Source organism: Hemicordylus capensis, chromosome 5 (assembly GCF_027244095.1).
Source record: "Hemicordylus capensis ecotype Gifberg chromosome 5, rHemCap1.1.pri, whole genome shotgun sequence".
Taxonomy (NCBI): Eukaryota; Metazoa; Chordata; class Lepidosauria; order Squamata; family Cordylidae; genus Hemicordylus; species Hemicordylus capensis.
Genome location: NC_069661.1, coordinates 186,952,047 through 186,967,478, shown reverse-complemented (window position 1 = coordinate 186,967,478; position 15,432 = coordinate 186,952,047). Strand labels below are relative to the sequence as shown.

The 15,432-nt window shown below is 41.9% G+C and overlaps 2 protein-coding genes across 26 annotated transcripts in view; one reads left to right on the top strand and one right to left on the bottom strand.

Moving 5' to 3' along the window:
* The window catches only part of GRIP1 (glutamate receptor interacting protein 1), a 541,298-nt gene extending 529,578 nt beyond the window's left edge, over positions 1 to 11,720 (top strand). For all 23 annotated transcript variants that reach the window (XM_053252577.1, XM_053252572.1, XM_053252583.1 and 20 more), the window contains 3 exons: positions 5,974 to 6,207; positions 9,118 to 9,264; positions 9,869 to 11,720. In XM_053252577.1, the coding sequence (XP_053108552.1) occupies positions 5,974 to 6,207; positions 9,118 to 9,264; positions 9,869 to 10,105 (618 nt within the window). In that variant the 3' untranslated portion in view covers positions 10,106 to 11,720. The remainder of the gene's footprint in view (positions 1 to 5,973; positions 6,208 to 9,117; positions 9,265 to 9,868) is intronic.
* HELB (DNA helicase B) overlaps positions 11,535 to 15,432 on the bottom strand; it is a 29,171-nt gene continuing 25,273 nt past the window's right edge. For all 3 annotated transcript variants that reach the window (XM_053252589.1, XM_053252588.1, XM_053252590.1), the window contains one exon: positions 11,535 to 13,171. In XM_053252589.1, the coding sequence (XP_053108564.1) occupies positions 13,085 to 13,171 (87 nt within the window). In that variant the 3' untranslated portion in view covers positions 11,535 to 13,084. The remainder of the gene's footprint in view (positions 13,172 to 15,432) is intronic.

The following is a 15,432-nucleotide window of genomic DNA, read 5'->3' as shown; positions in this document are numbered from 1 at the left end:
AGCAGCAGCACATTCCATTCTCTTCCAGCTGCTTTGACAAAAGTTTCTTGGCATGTATCTCTTGCAACAGAACTGAATTTGAATTAAGGGGAACATAAACGAAAAGCAACCTCTGTGTGTTTTTAAAATTGGATTCACCTGGTGAACCAAGATAACTGCTAAAGATTTGTATATGCAATTATTTTTTCACATTGCAACCTGATGCTAAGCACAGTTATGAATGCCACATTAACTTCACACTGGGTGGTTTACTTAAAAAAAAAGGCAAGATAGCTAGACATCTCTTTGTTTAAAGTTGCATGTATGTCCCTTAATCATGGCAAAAAATGAATATACTTACAGTTTTAAGGCTTCAGAAAGGTGAGTCCGCTGGAATTTTCTTTTATGTTCTTTTAAATTCCCTGCGTTGCAAATCTGGCAGAGTCTCATTTTCATTTTTATGTCATCTTGAAGTCCCTGAGCAACCACAAGGAATGTGAATGGCATAACTGGGTAAAACTCATGCAGCTCAAGTTGATTGCATAGCCTCAGATTTATGGCTTCCGTATTGCATGTCTGTTTCCTTTAATGTGGATCTGATGTATGTTTAATGGCCATTCAGAGGAACTTAGAAAAAAAACATAATGTCAGTTTGGTTTAGTTCTGTCTAAGGCATGGTACCTCAGGCTTCACTTATGGATTTTCTTGATGAGAGCACAGCAAATGGATATGGACATAGATAACAGAATGAATGCTACAGTAAGTTGATAATTCTTTGTTTTAAAGGATGACATAGAGCTTTGCTTTTTTTTTTAAGGTGAAACAAATTAATTCGGCATTGACTTCACTAATTAGACTTCACTGTCTTGTCAGCACCTCTGTGAGCAGGAAGCAGCTGTGCAAATTAGATTATAGAATTAAAACATGTACTGTATTTCCCACGAGTCTAACCTTGCATCCCTCTCAAAGTACAGTTAGCTTTTCTTTAACACCTTTATAGCATTTAAAATTCTCAGAAATTAGATATTTTAAAAAAAATCTTCCTGTTTATGTCAAGATCAAGAACAGAGGGGCAGCTAGGTAGGGGTGTGCACAGACGGTTTGTTAGCCGATTTGAAGGTTCGATCACAGACCTAACCGGGGGCAGTTTGCTCCACGATCAAACCGAACCAGGCCTGGTTGGGGCAAACCAGTTCAGCAAGCAATGGGTGGCTGTGCAGGGGCAGCGAGGGAGGTAGAAAGATCCTTACCCAGCTGGTGCGGCTGCTGGTGCTGCCGCTCGCCCTCCTTGGCACAGTCCCAAGTGCACCCTCTGCCTTCTTTAGGAAGCTGGCCGCACAGATCCACCATGCAAATGGCCTCCGCACATCCGCAGAGGCTGGAACCACTCTACCACCGCATGAGTGGTTTCCTAAAGAAGGCATAGTGTGCGCTTGGGGCCGTGCCATGGAGAGCAAGTGGCGGCACCAGCTGTCACACCAGCCAGTAAGGATCTTAATACCCCCATTGCCGCCCCCGACCGGCTGTCCTTACCATTGCCAGGGTCCCTCATCCCTGTACTTGTAAAGGGCAATCCTCACTGGATTCCCCTTTAGAAGCATACTAGCCACCCGAATCACCAAACCAGTTTGGTCAAATGGACTGACTGGTCGGTTCAACCAAACTGGTTTAGCAGCATGCAGTTTGGCTCAAACTTGAATTCGAGCCGAACCACAATTTTTGGTTCATGCACACCCCTACAGCTAGGCAGTGTTGGAACCTAGACCTAGGGAGTCACTGCGGGCCCCCTTGTGAATTAAGCATCCTCTCGGCACATACAGACACACCATGCCTTCACACAGCTTCCCATTGGCGTAGGCAGGCAGGAACAGGAAGTCAAGCACAGACTGAAGCAGCAGCTCACAGAGCGCTCTACCTCAGCCAGTTCCTCCCACCTGCTGAACCTCTGAAGCATCCACACACCTTCTTGATCATTCACCACAAATCCACAAGTCTGGGCAAAAGTGCATTTGTAAACAAACATAACAACTTTCAGTGGATTCTAGGGGTGTGCACAAAACCAACTTGCCCAGTTTGGTTCGAGTCCAAGTCAGGCTTGAACCAGACTGGGCATGTTAGGTTTTGTGCACCCCCCAAACGCCCCTCCCGGGTTTGGTTTGGGGGGGTTGTAATTTAAATTTTTATTATAAAAGAAATTAAATCTCCCCCCCCCACCAAGAAATATAACTCACTGCTGCTGCTCTGCCCCACTTTGCTCTGGCTTCTCTGAGGCCATGGGTGGAGGTCTCCAGAGGTTCCCCTGACCCCCGCAGGCCTCCATTTATTCACAAATAGCCCGGTTCTGGTGGTTGTCAGTCCATTCTGGGCCTCATCTCCAAGGTGGCAGCCATTTTGGAGGCCACCGTGCATGCCCAATGGGCCTCTGCATGGCTGAGTCGTGACGCAGGCCACACAGAGGCCTATTATGCATGCACAGTCGCCTACAAAATGGCCACCACAATGGGGGAAAGGGCCGAAGAACACCCAAACCGGGCAATTTTTGGCATGAGAATGACTGGGGGGGGGGCAGGGGGTACCTCTGGAGACCACCCCTGCAGCTGCGAACAGGCCCCCAGAGTGGCAGTGGTGAGTTATATTTCCTTTTTTAAAAGTAAATTAAAAAACAAAAACAAAAAATAACCCCAAACCCAAACTGGGAGGTTGTTCAGTCCGTGATCGGGCTAAAGAGGGGCCGGTTCAGTGCGGGGGGTGGTGGTTCGGTATTGAACCATCAAACCGGCCTTGTTCAATGTCACATGGGTTCAAAACCGAACCCGTTCACACATCCCTAATTATTCTTCACTATTTATAAACCAATTGTGACAGAACATGTGTCCCTTGCTCCACAGTTCAGATACATACCTGAATCACAAGCTTGGATCACACCTGAATCACACGCAGAATGACAGCTTGGACATATAGTGCATTAGTAAAGAAAAAAGTTAAAACCACAATACATGCCCCGTGATTCACAGTTCTCTCAGACCTTCTGGATTGCAGATCAACTTGATCATCGTGCATTTTTGTTTTTTAAAAGTATGTTTATTTGGACGTTTACAGTTAGTTACACTTTCACTAGGTGTGAAGTACTCTGTGGATAGAGATAAGTCTTTCTGGCAGTTTTACTGCAGTATGGGAGAGTTATTAAAAATCAATCTTTTGACTGATCCTACCCTGCCCAACATCTGAGGTCAATATCAAAGCCATACACCAAGCCGTTCCAGAAGAGCTAAAGAGTAGGGCAGAAAGGGGGAGCTTTACCCTTTTTTTATGACGGCAAAGGTCAGATTACTCCACATAGAAGTGGAATGATGGTCTGGGGCGGGGGGCTTCAGTTCCAGAAGCTTTTGTAATTTTCTGTCATGAAACAAGCCACTTGTAGAAGTTTTTTAATTTTAAAAAACCATTAAAAATCAACAGATTGACCAATCCACTTCAAATTAAATATACAGAGTGCCCCCCACCTTGCCCTACATCTGTGCCCGCTATCAAAGTCCTATAGCAAACCATTCTATAAATATACAATAACCACAAAAGGGAAATCTCATACTTTCCATTGGTGGCTCTAAGGAGGCAGCAGGCACAAGCTCAGCACACCAGTAGGCAGCTGCTGCAGAGCAGGGCAGGGCAGAGGGTGTGCACAGCAGTCCGATGGACAGCCAGAATGGGCCACTCTGCCTCATTTCTTCATTGTTGCCTGCATGAGAGCTTCAGGGAGACTGGCAGAAAGGCCTATGGAAGCCCTGCCCACCCACCAAACAGCTGATAGTCAGGTGAAGTGAGCTGTAGCCAGCAACTTGCCCCAGTGCATGGGGAGCTTTCCAATGGCCGGCAAGCCACCCAACCGTAGCCAATCCTATGCTGGCTGCTTGCATGCAGGGTGCAGAAGAGGTATCACAGAGCCCGTGCTGGCTGCAGGGCAAGTGCACTGGGGCTCTCCTGGGAAGAGAGACCGCCAGGCCATGGACATGTACCCCAAGGTCTGGGCCTAATGGTATCTCTGGTAAAGAATTAAAAACAGACGGCTGCATCAGTTCACAGGTTTTTAAAAATCAAGGTTAAGTCTCAAGGTGTCCTTTTGAATATTTAATTCTAAGCAGCCTGGGTTATTGCAAGTATGCGCTGATCTTTATGGAGAGTTAACACATATATATTCCAAAGAGGAAACTGCTGCCTTCATTGAAACACCCTACTTATTCTGAGCATCACACACCATTATAAATGCTGTTTCAGATTTAGGATTTAAATGTTCTTACATAAGAGATTCAGCAGTGGCCTTTTAGGAAAGATGGTCATTAACTGTATGATTCCTGATGCATGATGAGAGTAAGGAAGGGACCGGCATTATGGGATACTTCCATAACTATTCTGTGGCGAGAGTGGGGATTAACAGGCAGTCTTCCTCTGCATAATTATCTTTGTGTTCAGTAGTTTGGCACATAAATGTTGACTTCCCAAAGGTTTTTCATTAGCTGCCAATGGTGTTGTTGACCACGCAAATGACCGCTGCGCATGTGCAGCAACCAGGTGATTGCCCTAGGCATGGCAGCCATTGTTCAGGATGCCAGGTTTCCAGGTGCCAATGGTATAGCTGGTAATGGCTTTTAAAGGCATCTCTTGCCACCGCCTCCCCCCAACCCGCACCATTCTCACCGACCACCTGTGGCTGCCATGACTGTTCCCACTGTGTTTTTACTTATTCTGTTCTCTTCCTTAAGAGAAGTCTTAAGCATACGGCTTCTTCTTCCTTCCTATTAGGAGGGCCAGACACAACTATGACCAGGTCTTCATCTAAAGATGAGAGCCAGTGTGGTGTAGTGGTTAGAGTGCTGGACTAGGACTGGGCAGAACCGAGTTCAAATCTCCATTCAGCCATGATACTAGCGGGGTGACTCTAGGCCAGTCACTTCTCTCTCAGTCTAACCTACTTCACAGGGTTGTGAGAAGAAACTCACGTATGTAGTACACCAGTCTGGGCTCCTTGGAGGAAGAGCGGGATATAAATGTATAAATAAATAAATAAATAAAATAAACCACAAGCCCATTAACACCTCTGTAGTGTCATAGAAAAGAAAACTCTGTTCAGGGCATTAGACTGTCATCTTTTACACATTCATTAGGATCTACTTCATTGATTATGGCCACTGAAATCTGTTCTAACAGGAAGGCATATTACAGTATTTCTGGAGGGAGTCAAACCGGAAATGAGACCAGGAATTACTCCACACCAGGCTCAGGGCTCAACTCCATATGACACATGCACCCATTTAACATGGTGTTCGGCTCTCAGCAGTCTTGTTAAAAGACAGAGCGGTATCCATTTCATGAGGCACAAAATGCTGTAATGTATTTTGAAAGCTGTTGCTAAATCCTTCTACTAAAGTGGTTCCCCTCACCCCAGTTTTAATAAAAACCACAGTTCTCTAGCCTAGCCTTAAGGCTACTGGGCATCTCCTGATTGTCCTGTGCTGATCAAAGATCCAAGAGAGGCACACCTTGGTTAACCTGCAGTTTTCACTTCAGATCTTTAAAAATGCCACTATATTAACACTTTCATCATCACTTTAGAAGAAACAAATTCTGTAGGTGCTAGGAGTGTGTGTTTGTTGTTTTTTTGTTATGTGGATAGCATATGATTTGTCAACAAACATTTCTGAAGTTTAGTTTGTCTTCTGACTGCCAAATAGCTGTGGCCTGCTGTTGCTGTTCAGAATGTACTGTAGAGCAGCTTTAATTTTTCTTTACTTTGAAGAAACGTCATCCAATCATATTTTGCCTAGTAGATGGTCAAGAATGTCCAGCCAAATAGACCATTTGTCCTCCAGCCATTTGCTGTGCCCTTAAGTGATTGTGTTTTGACAATGACCATAGAATGGATGATGCTGAACATGGTTACTAACAAATCTTCCTTTTGCTATGTTATGTCTTATAAAAACCTGTGTATTAATGCTACAGGCAACAATTATGTCAGGCAGCACCATGAGTCTGAATCATGACAACCCCCAGCACCGCAGCCATCTGGGAAGGCAAGCAAGTTTTCAGGAAAGAAGCACTCTGAGGCCACATTACAGCCAGACTACCCGAAGCAACACATTGCCTTCAGATGTGGGAAGAAAATCTGTAGCTCTGCGAAAAATGAAGCAAGAGATGAAAGAGATCATGTCACCAACTCCTGTGGAGTTACACAAGGTGTGTTGACTTTGGATTTCCCCTTTTGAAAATATGCTCTGTATTGAATGTAGTACTAAAGAAATGATTACTTGGCAACTTAGTCAGTGGCTAATGCTCTTTTGCAAGGCATCCCTGCTTATCATATGAACTGATGCACAGTGACCATTTGCCCCTACGAAATATGCTTGAAAGAAAACAGAGATTGATTTCCAGCAAAGTTTGTCTAGTATAAATCCTGCTGGGTTTTTTCTTGTAATTTTTAAACAAGGTCTTATCCTCTCCCTTTGTAAGAAAACACTTCAGATCTCTTCCTTTTAGAAGAACCAGCTGATACAGTGTATACACTGGCTGACATTGTGCACAAAGTTCTGTGCATGTTGTAATGTAACATGCACGTGGTAGTACAAGTGTACTGTTGTGAAAATGCAAAAATGCAGTTGCATGATAGTATGGCCGTTATTTCCAGTGGCCATACTATTGCACAATTTTTATGCTCTTGTGCAAATGCAAAAATTGTGCAATAGTATGGCCACTGGAAATAACGGCCATACTATCATGCAACTGCATTTTTGCATTTGCACAAGAGCATACTTGCACAACTCTGTGCACATTACATTACAACACGCATGTAGAGTTGCCACACACACATACACACCCCGCTGCCGCCAGAATTGTGGGTTTCACCCAGATTTTAAACATCTCACCCAGATTGCTTAGCCCACCCAGATTCAGCCAGATTTCATTTTAAAAAACCGGCTAAGCTCTAGCCCTTGTAGAAACGGAGTTATGGAGCAAAACGTGCAGTCACTATTCTGCTCAAAAATTAGTTTCAAGCCAAATTACATAATATACAAATTAGGCATCCAGATTTGGAAAGCCAGAATATGGCAACCCTACATGCATGCAGCTTTGCACAGTATGGGCACCAGTGTCAGCCTATTATTGATATATGTCCATTTCACAATGACAACATGGAATTGCTTTTGGAGAAGAGCAACACAAAAATTCAGAGACTTCCTTGCAACATGCTTGTAGAGAAGAGAAAAGGAGGAAATGTTGATGACATATAATTATAGGGATGGTGTTTAAGGTTAGGTTTCACTGAAAGCTGAAAGAAAAGAAAGAAGTTTTAATAGCGGTGGACCTCATGAAAGATAAGGAGCCATTGCCCTGGGGAGAGTGGAGAATTTTGGGCTGGCATCAATTTCTTCACTAAGGATGGTTAATGAAAATAGAGAGGGGCGGGAGCCAATGGGGGTGGGGGAGAGATGGCAGGCGTCTTCTAGTGCCAAACCATCTGCCTGAACATTCCACTGGCCTCAATGCAGCCCTCTTTAAACACTAATATTGCTGCTCAGGTATTTGGCAGGAATGGAGGAGGAACTAAATTATTATTATTTTACGTTTTATATCCCACTCTTTTGCTGGTCAATGGACTGAATAAAGATTGATTGATTATCCTGCTCTTCCTCCAAGGAGCCCAGAGCTGTGTACTACATACTTAAGTTTCTCCTCACAACAACCCTCTGAAGTAGGTTAGGCTGAGAGAGAAGTGACTGGCCCAGAGTCACTCAGCAAGTATCATGGCTGAATGGGGATTTGAACTCGGGTCTCCCCAGTCCTAGTCCAGCACTCGAACCACGACACCATGCTGGCTCTCCAACCCTTGCTTCTCCTCCTGAATAGTTGATAGATGCAATTGCTACTTTATAAGAGAGCTCTGTATGTGCAATAACTTTCACTCCCACAAGTCAGATGTTTAGAATTTTATTTCAAAGAATTTCTGCCCCACTTTCCTATTGATGATCCTCCAAGTGACCTCCAAAATAACACTATACTAACAGCATTAGGGATAACGTTTTGAACTCTGGAACAAAATGCCTGGGAGAACAGGGAGGTGCACTCAGACCTTTAATCCCTGATAATGGCCTAGGATATAACTCTGCAAGAATTCCCTTGGAAGATTTATGGGCATCTCTGCTAATGCCCAGTTTAGGATAATCTCAAGAAGAAATGCCTCCTGCATAATCAAAGCCGTATTCAATTAGACTTAATTCCAAATCTCCAGTGTCTGGAAAAGCGAAAGCAGTGCACCATCTGCTCTCCAATCTAGTAGCTATGTTGATTTTTATCCAGTAGTACATCCAAACTGTTTGAGTATATCCAGTCCCCCACACTGAGTCTAGCTTTCCTTAGTCCAAATGAAAGTCCTGTGCAGTTCAATTCAAACTAAAATGCTCCTCCGTCCACCATATCAGTGTAACTCTGGCCACTAAAAGCAATATCCAGCAGTGGCAAATGCAAAATCTTACAGCAGTTGAGTTGTAGGTGACTGGACATGTCTCCAGAGTAAGAGTTAACCAAGGGCAACCCCCAAGAATGCTTCTTGTGAGCCCTAGTCATGGAGAAGCAAATAATGTTCATGGCTGACTGCAATGCTATGTAGGAAAGAAGGCAGCCAGAGTGGTTAGCATTTATTTTAAAAGATGTGTGCATTTTTTCTTTGAAGGGAAAAACTCTCAGTTTCTAGACTAGTTGGCCTTTATATTGTTTCCTTGAGAGTCTACAAGGAGCATATGTTTGTTAAATTATCCTAACCAACACTTGTATTAGTATCAAAGTTCTACCAGTGCCTGTTAAAAAACATTAACTTTTATCAGAGATACAGGGAATAAATTTAAAACAAGCACAACTTACCTTTAATACTCAGAAGAGGCTTCTGAGACATGTTTATTAAGACAGACAAAAGGAACTAAAGGACACAGTTATGTTAAAATATGCAAAGGGAGACGTTCATAAGAATATAAAAGGCAACACCACACTAGTGTTTACAAATGGTTTGGAGGGAAAACTTGGGCGAAATTGAGCAGAACAGAATGGGTAGCTGCCCATAATTGTTATCATGCAGACCACTTTTCTTCACCACAGGTAACTTTGTACAAGGATTCTGACATGGAGGACTTTGGATTCAGCGTCTCAGATGGCTTATTGGAAAAAGGCGTGTATGTTAAAAATATTCGGCCAGCTGGACCTGGAGATGTGGGTGGTTTAAAGCCATATGACAGACTGCTACAGGTAGTGTTCAAACCTTGTATTATCTTGAACCTTAGGAAACCCATCTGAATATACTATAAAGTTTTTGTTATGAGAAATAAAATGTATGCAGCTGAATTGAGCCTTGACATGTTACAGGAAACCCAGTTCGAAGTTAATGGTGTAACCTTAGTTTAGGTCCCTCATTCACTTGTTTTGTGAATAAAATGGAGGTGAAGGGGAGCAAGCTTTCACTAATGAAGTGAAAGACAATACAATGTAAGCACAAGCTAGTGAAACAATCACCCTATGATTCAGACTGCTGAAAGTTGCAATCCTATGCTTATTTGCTTAACATACTGTTGAACAAAGTCTGACTTTCTTTTAAGTAAGCATACATAGGATCAGTCTATAATCTTTGACTTTAAATATTAACAGGCAAAAATGAACCCAAACTTAACAAAAGGTTCTGCCAAACCTTCTTTGGTTCAAGCTATTAATTATTATTTAATTTATATACCACCTGACTCCAAAGGCTCTAGGCGATTCACAAATGAGAGTTTATCCTACATCCAAGGGACACTTAAGGTGAAATGTGTTTTTCTTTGACATATTTTGACTATGAATCAACTTTTTTACCTTTCAGGTAAATCATGTTCGCACAAGAGACTTTGACTGCTGTCTAGTTGTGCCCCTAATAGCAGAGTCTGGCGATAAACTAGAACTTGTTATTAGCCGAAATCCTCTTGCGTCTCAAAAGATGAACTCGGAGCAACAGACTTTCCCAGCTGGGGAATGGAATGATCAAAACAATGCCTTCTTTCAACAAAGTGGACACAACACTGGTTTGGAGATGAAACGGGAACCTACGAACACTTTATAGCCAGAAACTGTGTTAGTGCAAGACATTTAAAATGGTGCTAAATCCCTTTCAGATTTCTGTTACACTGGAGACACAGCTATTACGTGGCATTAAGAAGCACAGGGGAATCTTGATTATTTCTCAAGGCTCATTATTTGCTACTTGCTTCCCAAACAGAGGTTTTGTCTGCTCTTGTTTTTTTATGACAATGAACAGTGCCATTCCAAACTGACCTTAAACTCAAGGGAACTTATTAGTGAAAATGGCTGTATTTATATCATGGCAGATTTAATTAGCAAGACGTTTAAAATGAGATCTGGCTGTTTTCATCAGCCCCATCATCAGATTTTTAAAAGAAAGTAGTTTTTGTCTTCTAAACTGAAGATGGTTGAAAAAGTCAAGATGGGGTTTGATTTTCAGGATTAAGTCATTTGAAGACCAGCTGATTACTGAACAAAGGAATCTTGAAATACCAGTGCTGAATCCAGAAGATGACTTGTATATTGGCTGTCACAGTAGTTGCTTTTTAGTCAACTCTGGTTCTGTTGCCTCTGGTATAATGAAAAGGGGGCAAAGATTAAACCTACTACTAGATAGTTTTACTACTGTTTTAGCAAAGATGCACAGAGGGAACTGAAGTGCAAGGGGGTAAAACTTTACTGTCCAGCTGTAGTACAATTTTATTAGGAGTTATATTATTCCCTATGCAATGATGTACGGAACAGGATATGTCTTGCAGCCTGTAAAGACTTTTGAATTTTAGCTATTTGGAACTTCTGACGAATTACTGCTTTTAAAACAGTAAAACAAGTTTTAGTGAAATTAAATAGAAAACACTTTTATAAGATACACACACACATGTAGTTTTTTTAAAAAAACAACTTTGAACTAAAGTAGCAAAGGAATACTGATGCAAAACCATATAAAACTGCGTAGCATAGGGCACACAAATTAACTTGTATAGCTACGCAGAATTTTTTTTTTAATTAATGGTATGCCTTGGTTTAAAGTATCAGTTTAAGTAGGCTTTGTTGGATCTCTCCCTCACTGACTCTTACCATTTTTTGCAATTAATTTTTACATTGTAAATACATTTTGCACTTACACTCCCAAAGTCTGTCCTGCGCACTCACTCAGAGCAATAAAATGCTGCCAGTTGCTTTTTAGGCTCACCAGCAGCGGCTTTGGTTTGTTTACTGTACTGTCATGGTAATTAATGTTACTTGGTGACTGGAAAGACACTGGATTTGTCTATTATAACTGTAGAGTTTTCGTATGTTAGCACCCATTTTCAGTTTTTTCAGCTATTTGAATTGTTAGAGTATACATACCATTTCCCTCAACTTGTTACATGAGCAAGCTTTCCTGACCTACACACACAAGTGAAATGTTTTATTCATATTTCAGCACTGCCAGAGAAAACTCATTCAAAATGAAATTGGAACCCAAATCATGAACCACTTAATATGTATTTTTATTTGTAACAAATGAGTATTAAACTAAAATATTTTTGTACAAATTTAATACTTTAATAGCATGATATTTATCGTCAATGTATGGTTTCTCGGATCTCAAACTGTTTCAAAATTTGTATGGAAAATGTAAAAAGATCAAATAAACAGTGATTTAAAAGCAATGTTGGCTGTCAAGGTATTTGCATGAATTGCCATTATCTTCTAGCCAGTGAATGTTACAAATTATAGGTCATCAAAAAGTACGATCTCGTACTATTAATGCAACTTATATCATCATTCAAGGGTTCATAATCCAATCATATTTAGAACTTTTTGCAATGTTAAAAAACCAGGTTCAGGAAGTCCTAACCTCTTCTAAAGTTCTGGATTTGCACACCATTAAATATGTATATGGCTTATTTTTGGAGTTTTCAACTGATACAAAGATCTTGTACAGATTAAGAACCTCTCTTTAACCTAATTCATGTATACCATAATCCAGCTAGGAGCAATATGTACATGGAAGCAGCCTCTGTAGCCACAGACCCAATGGCCTGGAGCAACTCTTGTGCAAACAAGGTGCAGCGTGTGCAATTCCCCTCTTGGATTAAGATCGGTCCTACTCATGTAACACTGACTACTTTGCTCATGCACCTTTGGATCAGGGAGTTAGTGTTAGCTACTCTTATGTAGCATTCTAACCTCTTGATGTAATGAGCAACAATATGTCCAGACATTCATTACTTGTAGTATAGGAGAAATGAAGCATGCAGCTGGCCTCATCCTCCCACCATTCAGCATGTGTCTGCAGAGGCAAGCACTGAACTGGGGGGGCAGGTTCTCCCCACAAGTTGATGCTCTAGTTGCCAATTACTGTAACAGATCTAATGCCAACGTGTATTCCTCAGAGTGCTTTCTGGCAAAAAAAAAAAAAAGATTACTAGAATAAGTATGGCTTTTAGTGAAAGACATTGCCTGACAAACTTAATAGCCATCTCTCTCTCTCTCTCTCTCTCCACACATTAACCAGCAGCCTCCTGTTGCGGACAAGCACCCGGCGACACTCTTGGAAAGCTGCTACAAGATGCAAGAGTGAACAGCCCCTTATGCCTGTGTGGGCAGTGCTGCACCAACTTCGAAAAGGGGCAGGCAAGAACCAGCCGATTTAGAATGATGCTCACACTCTCTCCCTGAGCAAAATACAGGAACACAGGGCAGCTCTAGCAATAAGTACCACTCAAGCCACATCAGAAAGAGAAAAATACTTAAGATACAGTTCTTTTTAAAAAAAAAATTCAGGTACCTTCTTAACAAGAAAGTCTTTAAAATTTGAAATCTACTTTTAAAGATAATTATTTCTTCAATTAAAAACAGATAATAAGAGCAAATATTATTCAGAGTTAAAAATAGGTTAAACAAAAAAAAAAACACCTTTTCTCTGAAGTTGCAAAACATTTTAACAAAAACATCTCATAGTTCTGTTCTAAGACATTTTGGCTTTGGGGGCGGGGGGGCATCAAACATGTAGCTAAGAATACACTTATTACTACTTAAAAAGTTGTTTAGGAACGGGATCCTTCAGTGTCATCTTTAGCAGTTTTGTAGTTCCAAGTGGAGAATTGTCTTCTATTACCTGTAGAAGATGAAAAAAGACCATACAATAAAGTTAAATATTGCTGGTTGAGGAGGACCATGAGTTGTATCCTAAGCATTGTTTCTGTGAACAAGTAGTCTGGGTGTGGGGTAATTTGCACTGATCTCTTCTTCATACAGGTCACCTCATACAGTCCTGTTCCAGCAGCGTTCCCTCTAAGGTGTGCGCACATGCTTGCGCTCACAAGTATACTGATGTCCGCTCAGTTAATTTTAGATCCCACTCAGGTTGGATCAGGAAGGCCACATTCTGAATGCAGGTGTGCACACACTGCCTTGATACTCCCACCCAGAACAAGACTCATTCCGCACAGAGATGACAAAAATTAGAGAGAACGCTAGGCACCAGCAGATTATTATTATTATTTTAATTCCAGGGGGCTGCTGTGCTGTGGTTGCAGAAAGCTTTTCCAAGCTTCCTTCCTCTCACACTTCTTAGGATTCAGTCCAATTGCTATAAGTGAACTTAAATATCAAAATACTAGTAATTTTTAGTTTATTGCCCTGGATCTTGAAAACATATTATCCTCATTACAACACTGATCGTAAACTGGGATTATGCCAAAAGCAGCATGACTACATCTCCTTTTGCCCCATATGTAATGCTAAAAAAATCACGTGGCGATGTTATCATGTTTTGAATTTCCGTTCCACTGGTTAGAGCCTGTAAGAGCACAAAAACTCTAGGCACATTGTGTCACTTCATACACTATGTTAACACTGCACATACAAAGGAGGAGGAGATGTAAAGCAGCTACTTTTGGTGGTGACTCTGCATCGTTCCTTATTTTTCTTTCTAGTTTATTTGTAAAAGAGAAGCCATGATTAAGGCTAAAGGTAGTGTGTTAGCCAATACCACCCATGCACCAGGACTACTTTTATTCAAAAATATGTGCAGGAGAGAGAGAAGATGGTGGGGTGGGATTTCATAGAGGCTGTATGCTGTTGGCAAGAAGAGAATGGAAGACAGAAGGTGGTCGGGTAGAGAGGCTACCAGAGAATCATAGTGGTTAAAGAAATGGAACAGAGCATACTGGTAGAAGTATACAACTGAAGAAAAGAAACACTAAGGAGAAAATGGATCTGAGACAAACCTTCATACGGAGCAGAGAAATCAAGATAACTTTGGGAGCTGAGCTAAGGAATCAAAGATCATGATTACAGCTAGAGACAACTCGGGGTTTTGTTTTGGGTTTTTTGGAGTGGCATCCCCACCACCACAATTATCTAAGCCCCACAAGGCAGAGCATACTGTGAAATTCCCTGTTCTAAGCAACTCTTACATGTCTAAGTACTGTATGCCTGAAAAGGCAGTGAGGCCAAACTACAGGCGACTGGGTGGTGGAGTCTGATTTCAGAGTGGCCGAACCTGCCCAGAAGATTCTACTGAAGAGGGAATCAGGCAAGGCAAACCCTGGGTTTGGACAATCACTGAGCCATCCTGGGCAAGCATCCTCAGTGAGTGACATGACAGATGCTAATAGCAGCAACAGACTTTGCACGCCTCTTTTGTGCAGCAGCAACATCACCACCACCTTCCGAGAGGCACAGCTGCTAATGCCACTAGAGAAGCTGGACAAGGCGAAGAGCAACCCCGGCTTCGCCTCACATCCCTCCAGGCTAGAACATACAGACAGGCCACAATGGCAGCTCTAGGCCTCCAGTGATTATAAAATTGATGTATTAATCTGCTAATATAGAGCAGGAAATCATAGCACTAGTCATGCTTTACACAAGAGATGGTACAGCAAAGAAGACTCTTTGGGTGAAGTTTTACTCCATCACTGACAAAAAATATATATACTGTATATACTACTGTGCTACAGTTCACACTCTAAATGTAATGCTGTGTTTAAATCACAACTTTCTTTTCAAAGATGAGATCCAAAGTGAGCCATCTCCCCCAGCTTCCTCCCCGTCCACTATTCCCATTTATCTTCATGCCTATCATGGCTGACATCCTGCTCAGAGTAACACTGACGGTTCTCAACTGCCTGCACTGCTTTGGGCATCTAAAGTAACCTAAGTAGTGTTGTACAAGAGTGCTCTTGTGCCAATACCTAGCATTGCACAAGCGCAGTTGTGCAATGGGGCATTATCACGCAACTGCACTGGCACAATTTTAGGCATTAGCGCGGATCCTTTATGGGAAGAAGAGCCATGTACAACCACAATATTATTTGGCTTCAGATGTTCTGGAGCACAACTCTTAAGTTGTCTGGAAGGGTTGGATCCTAACTT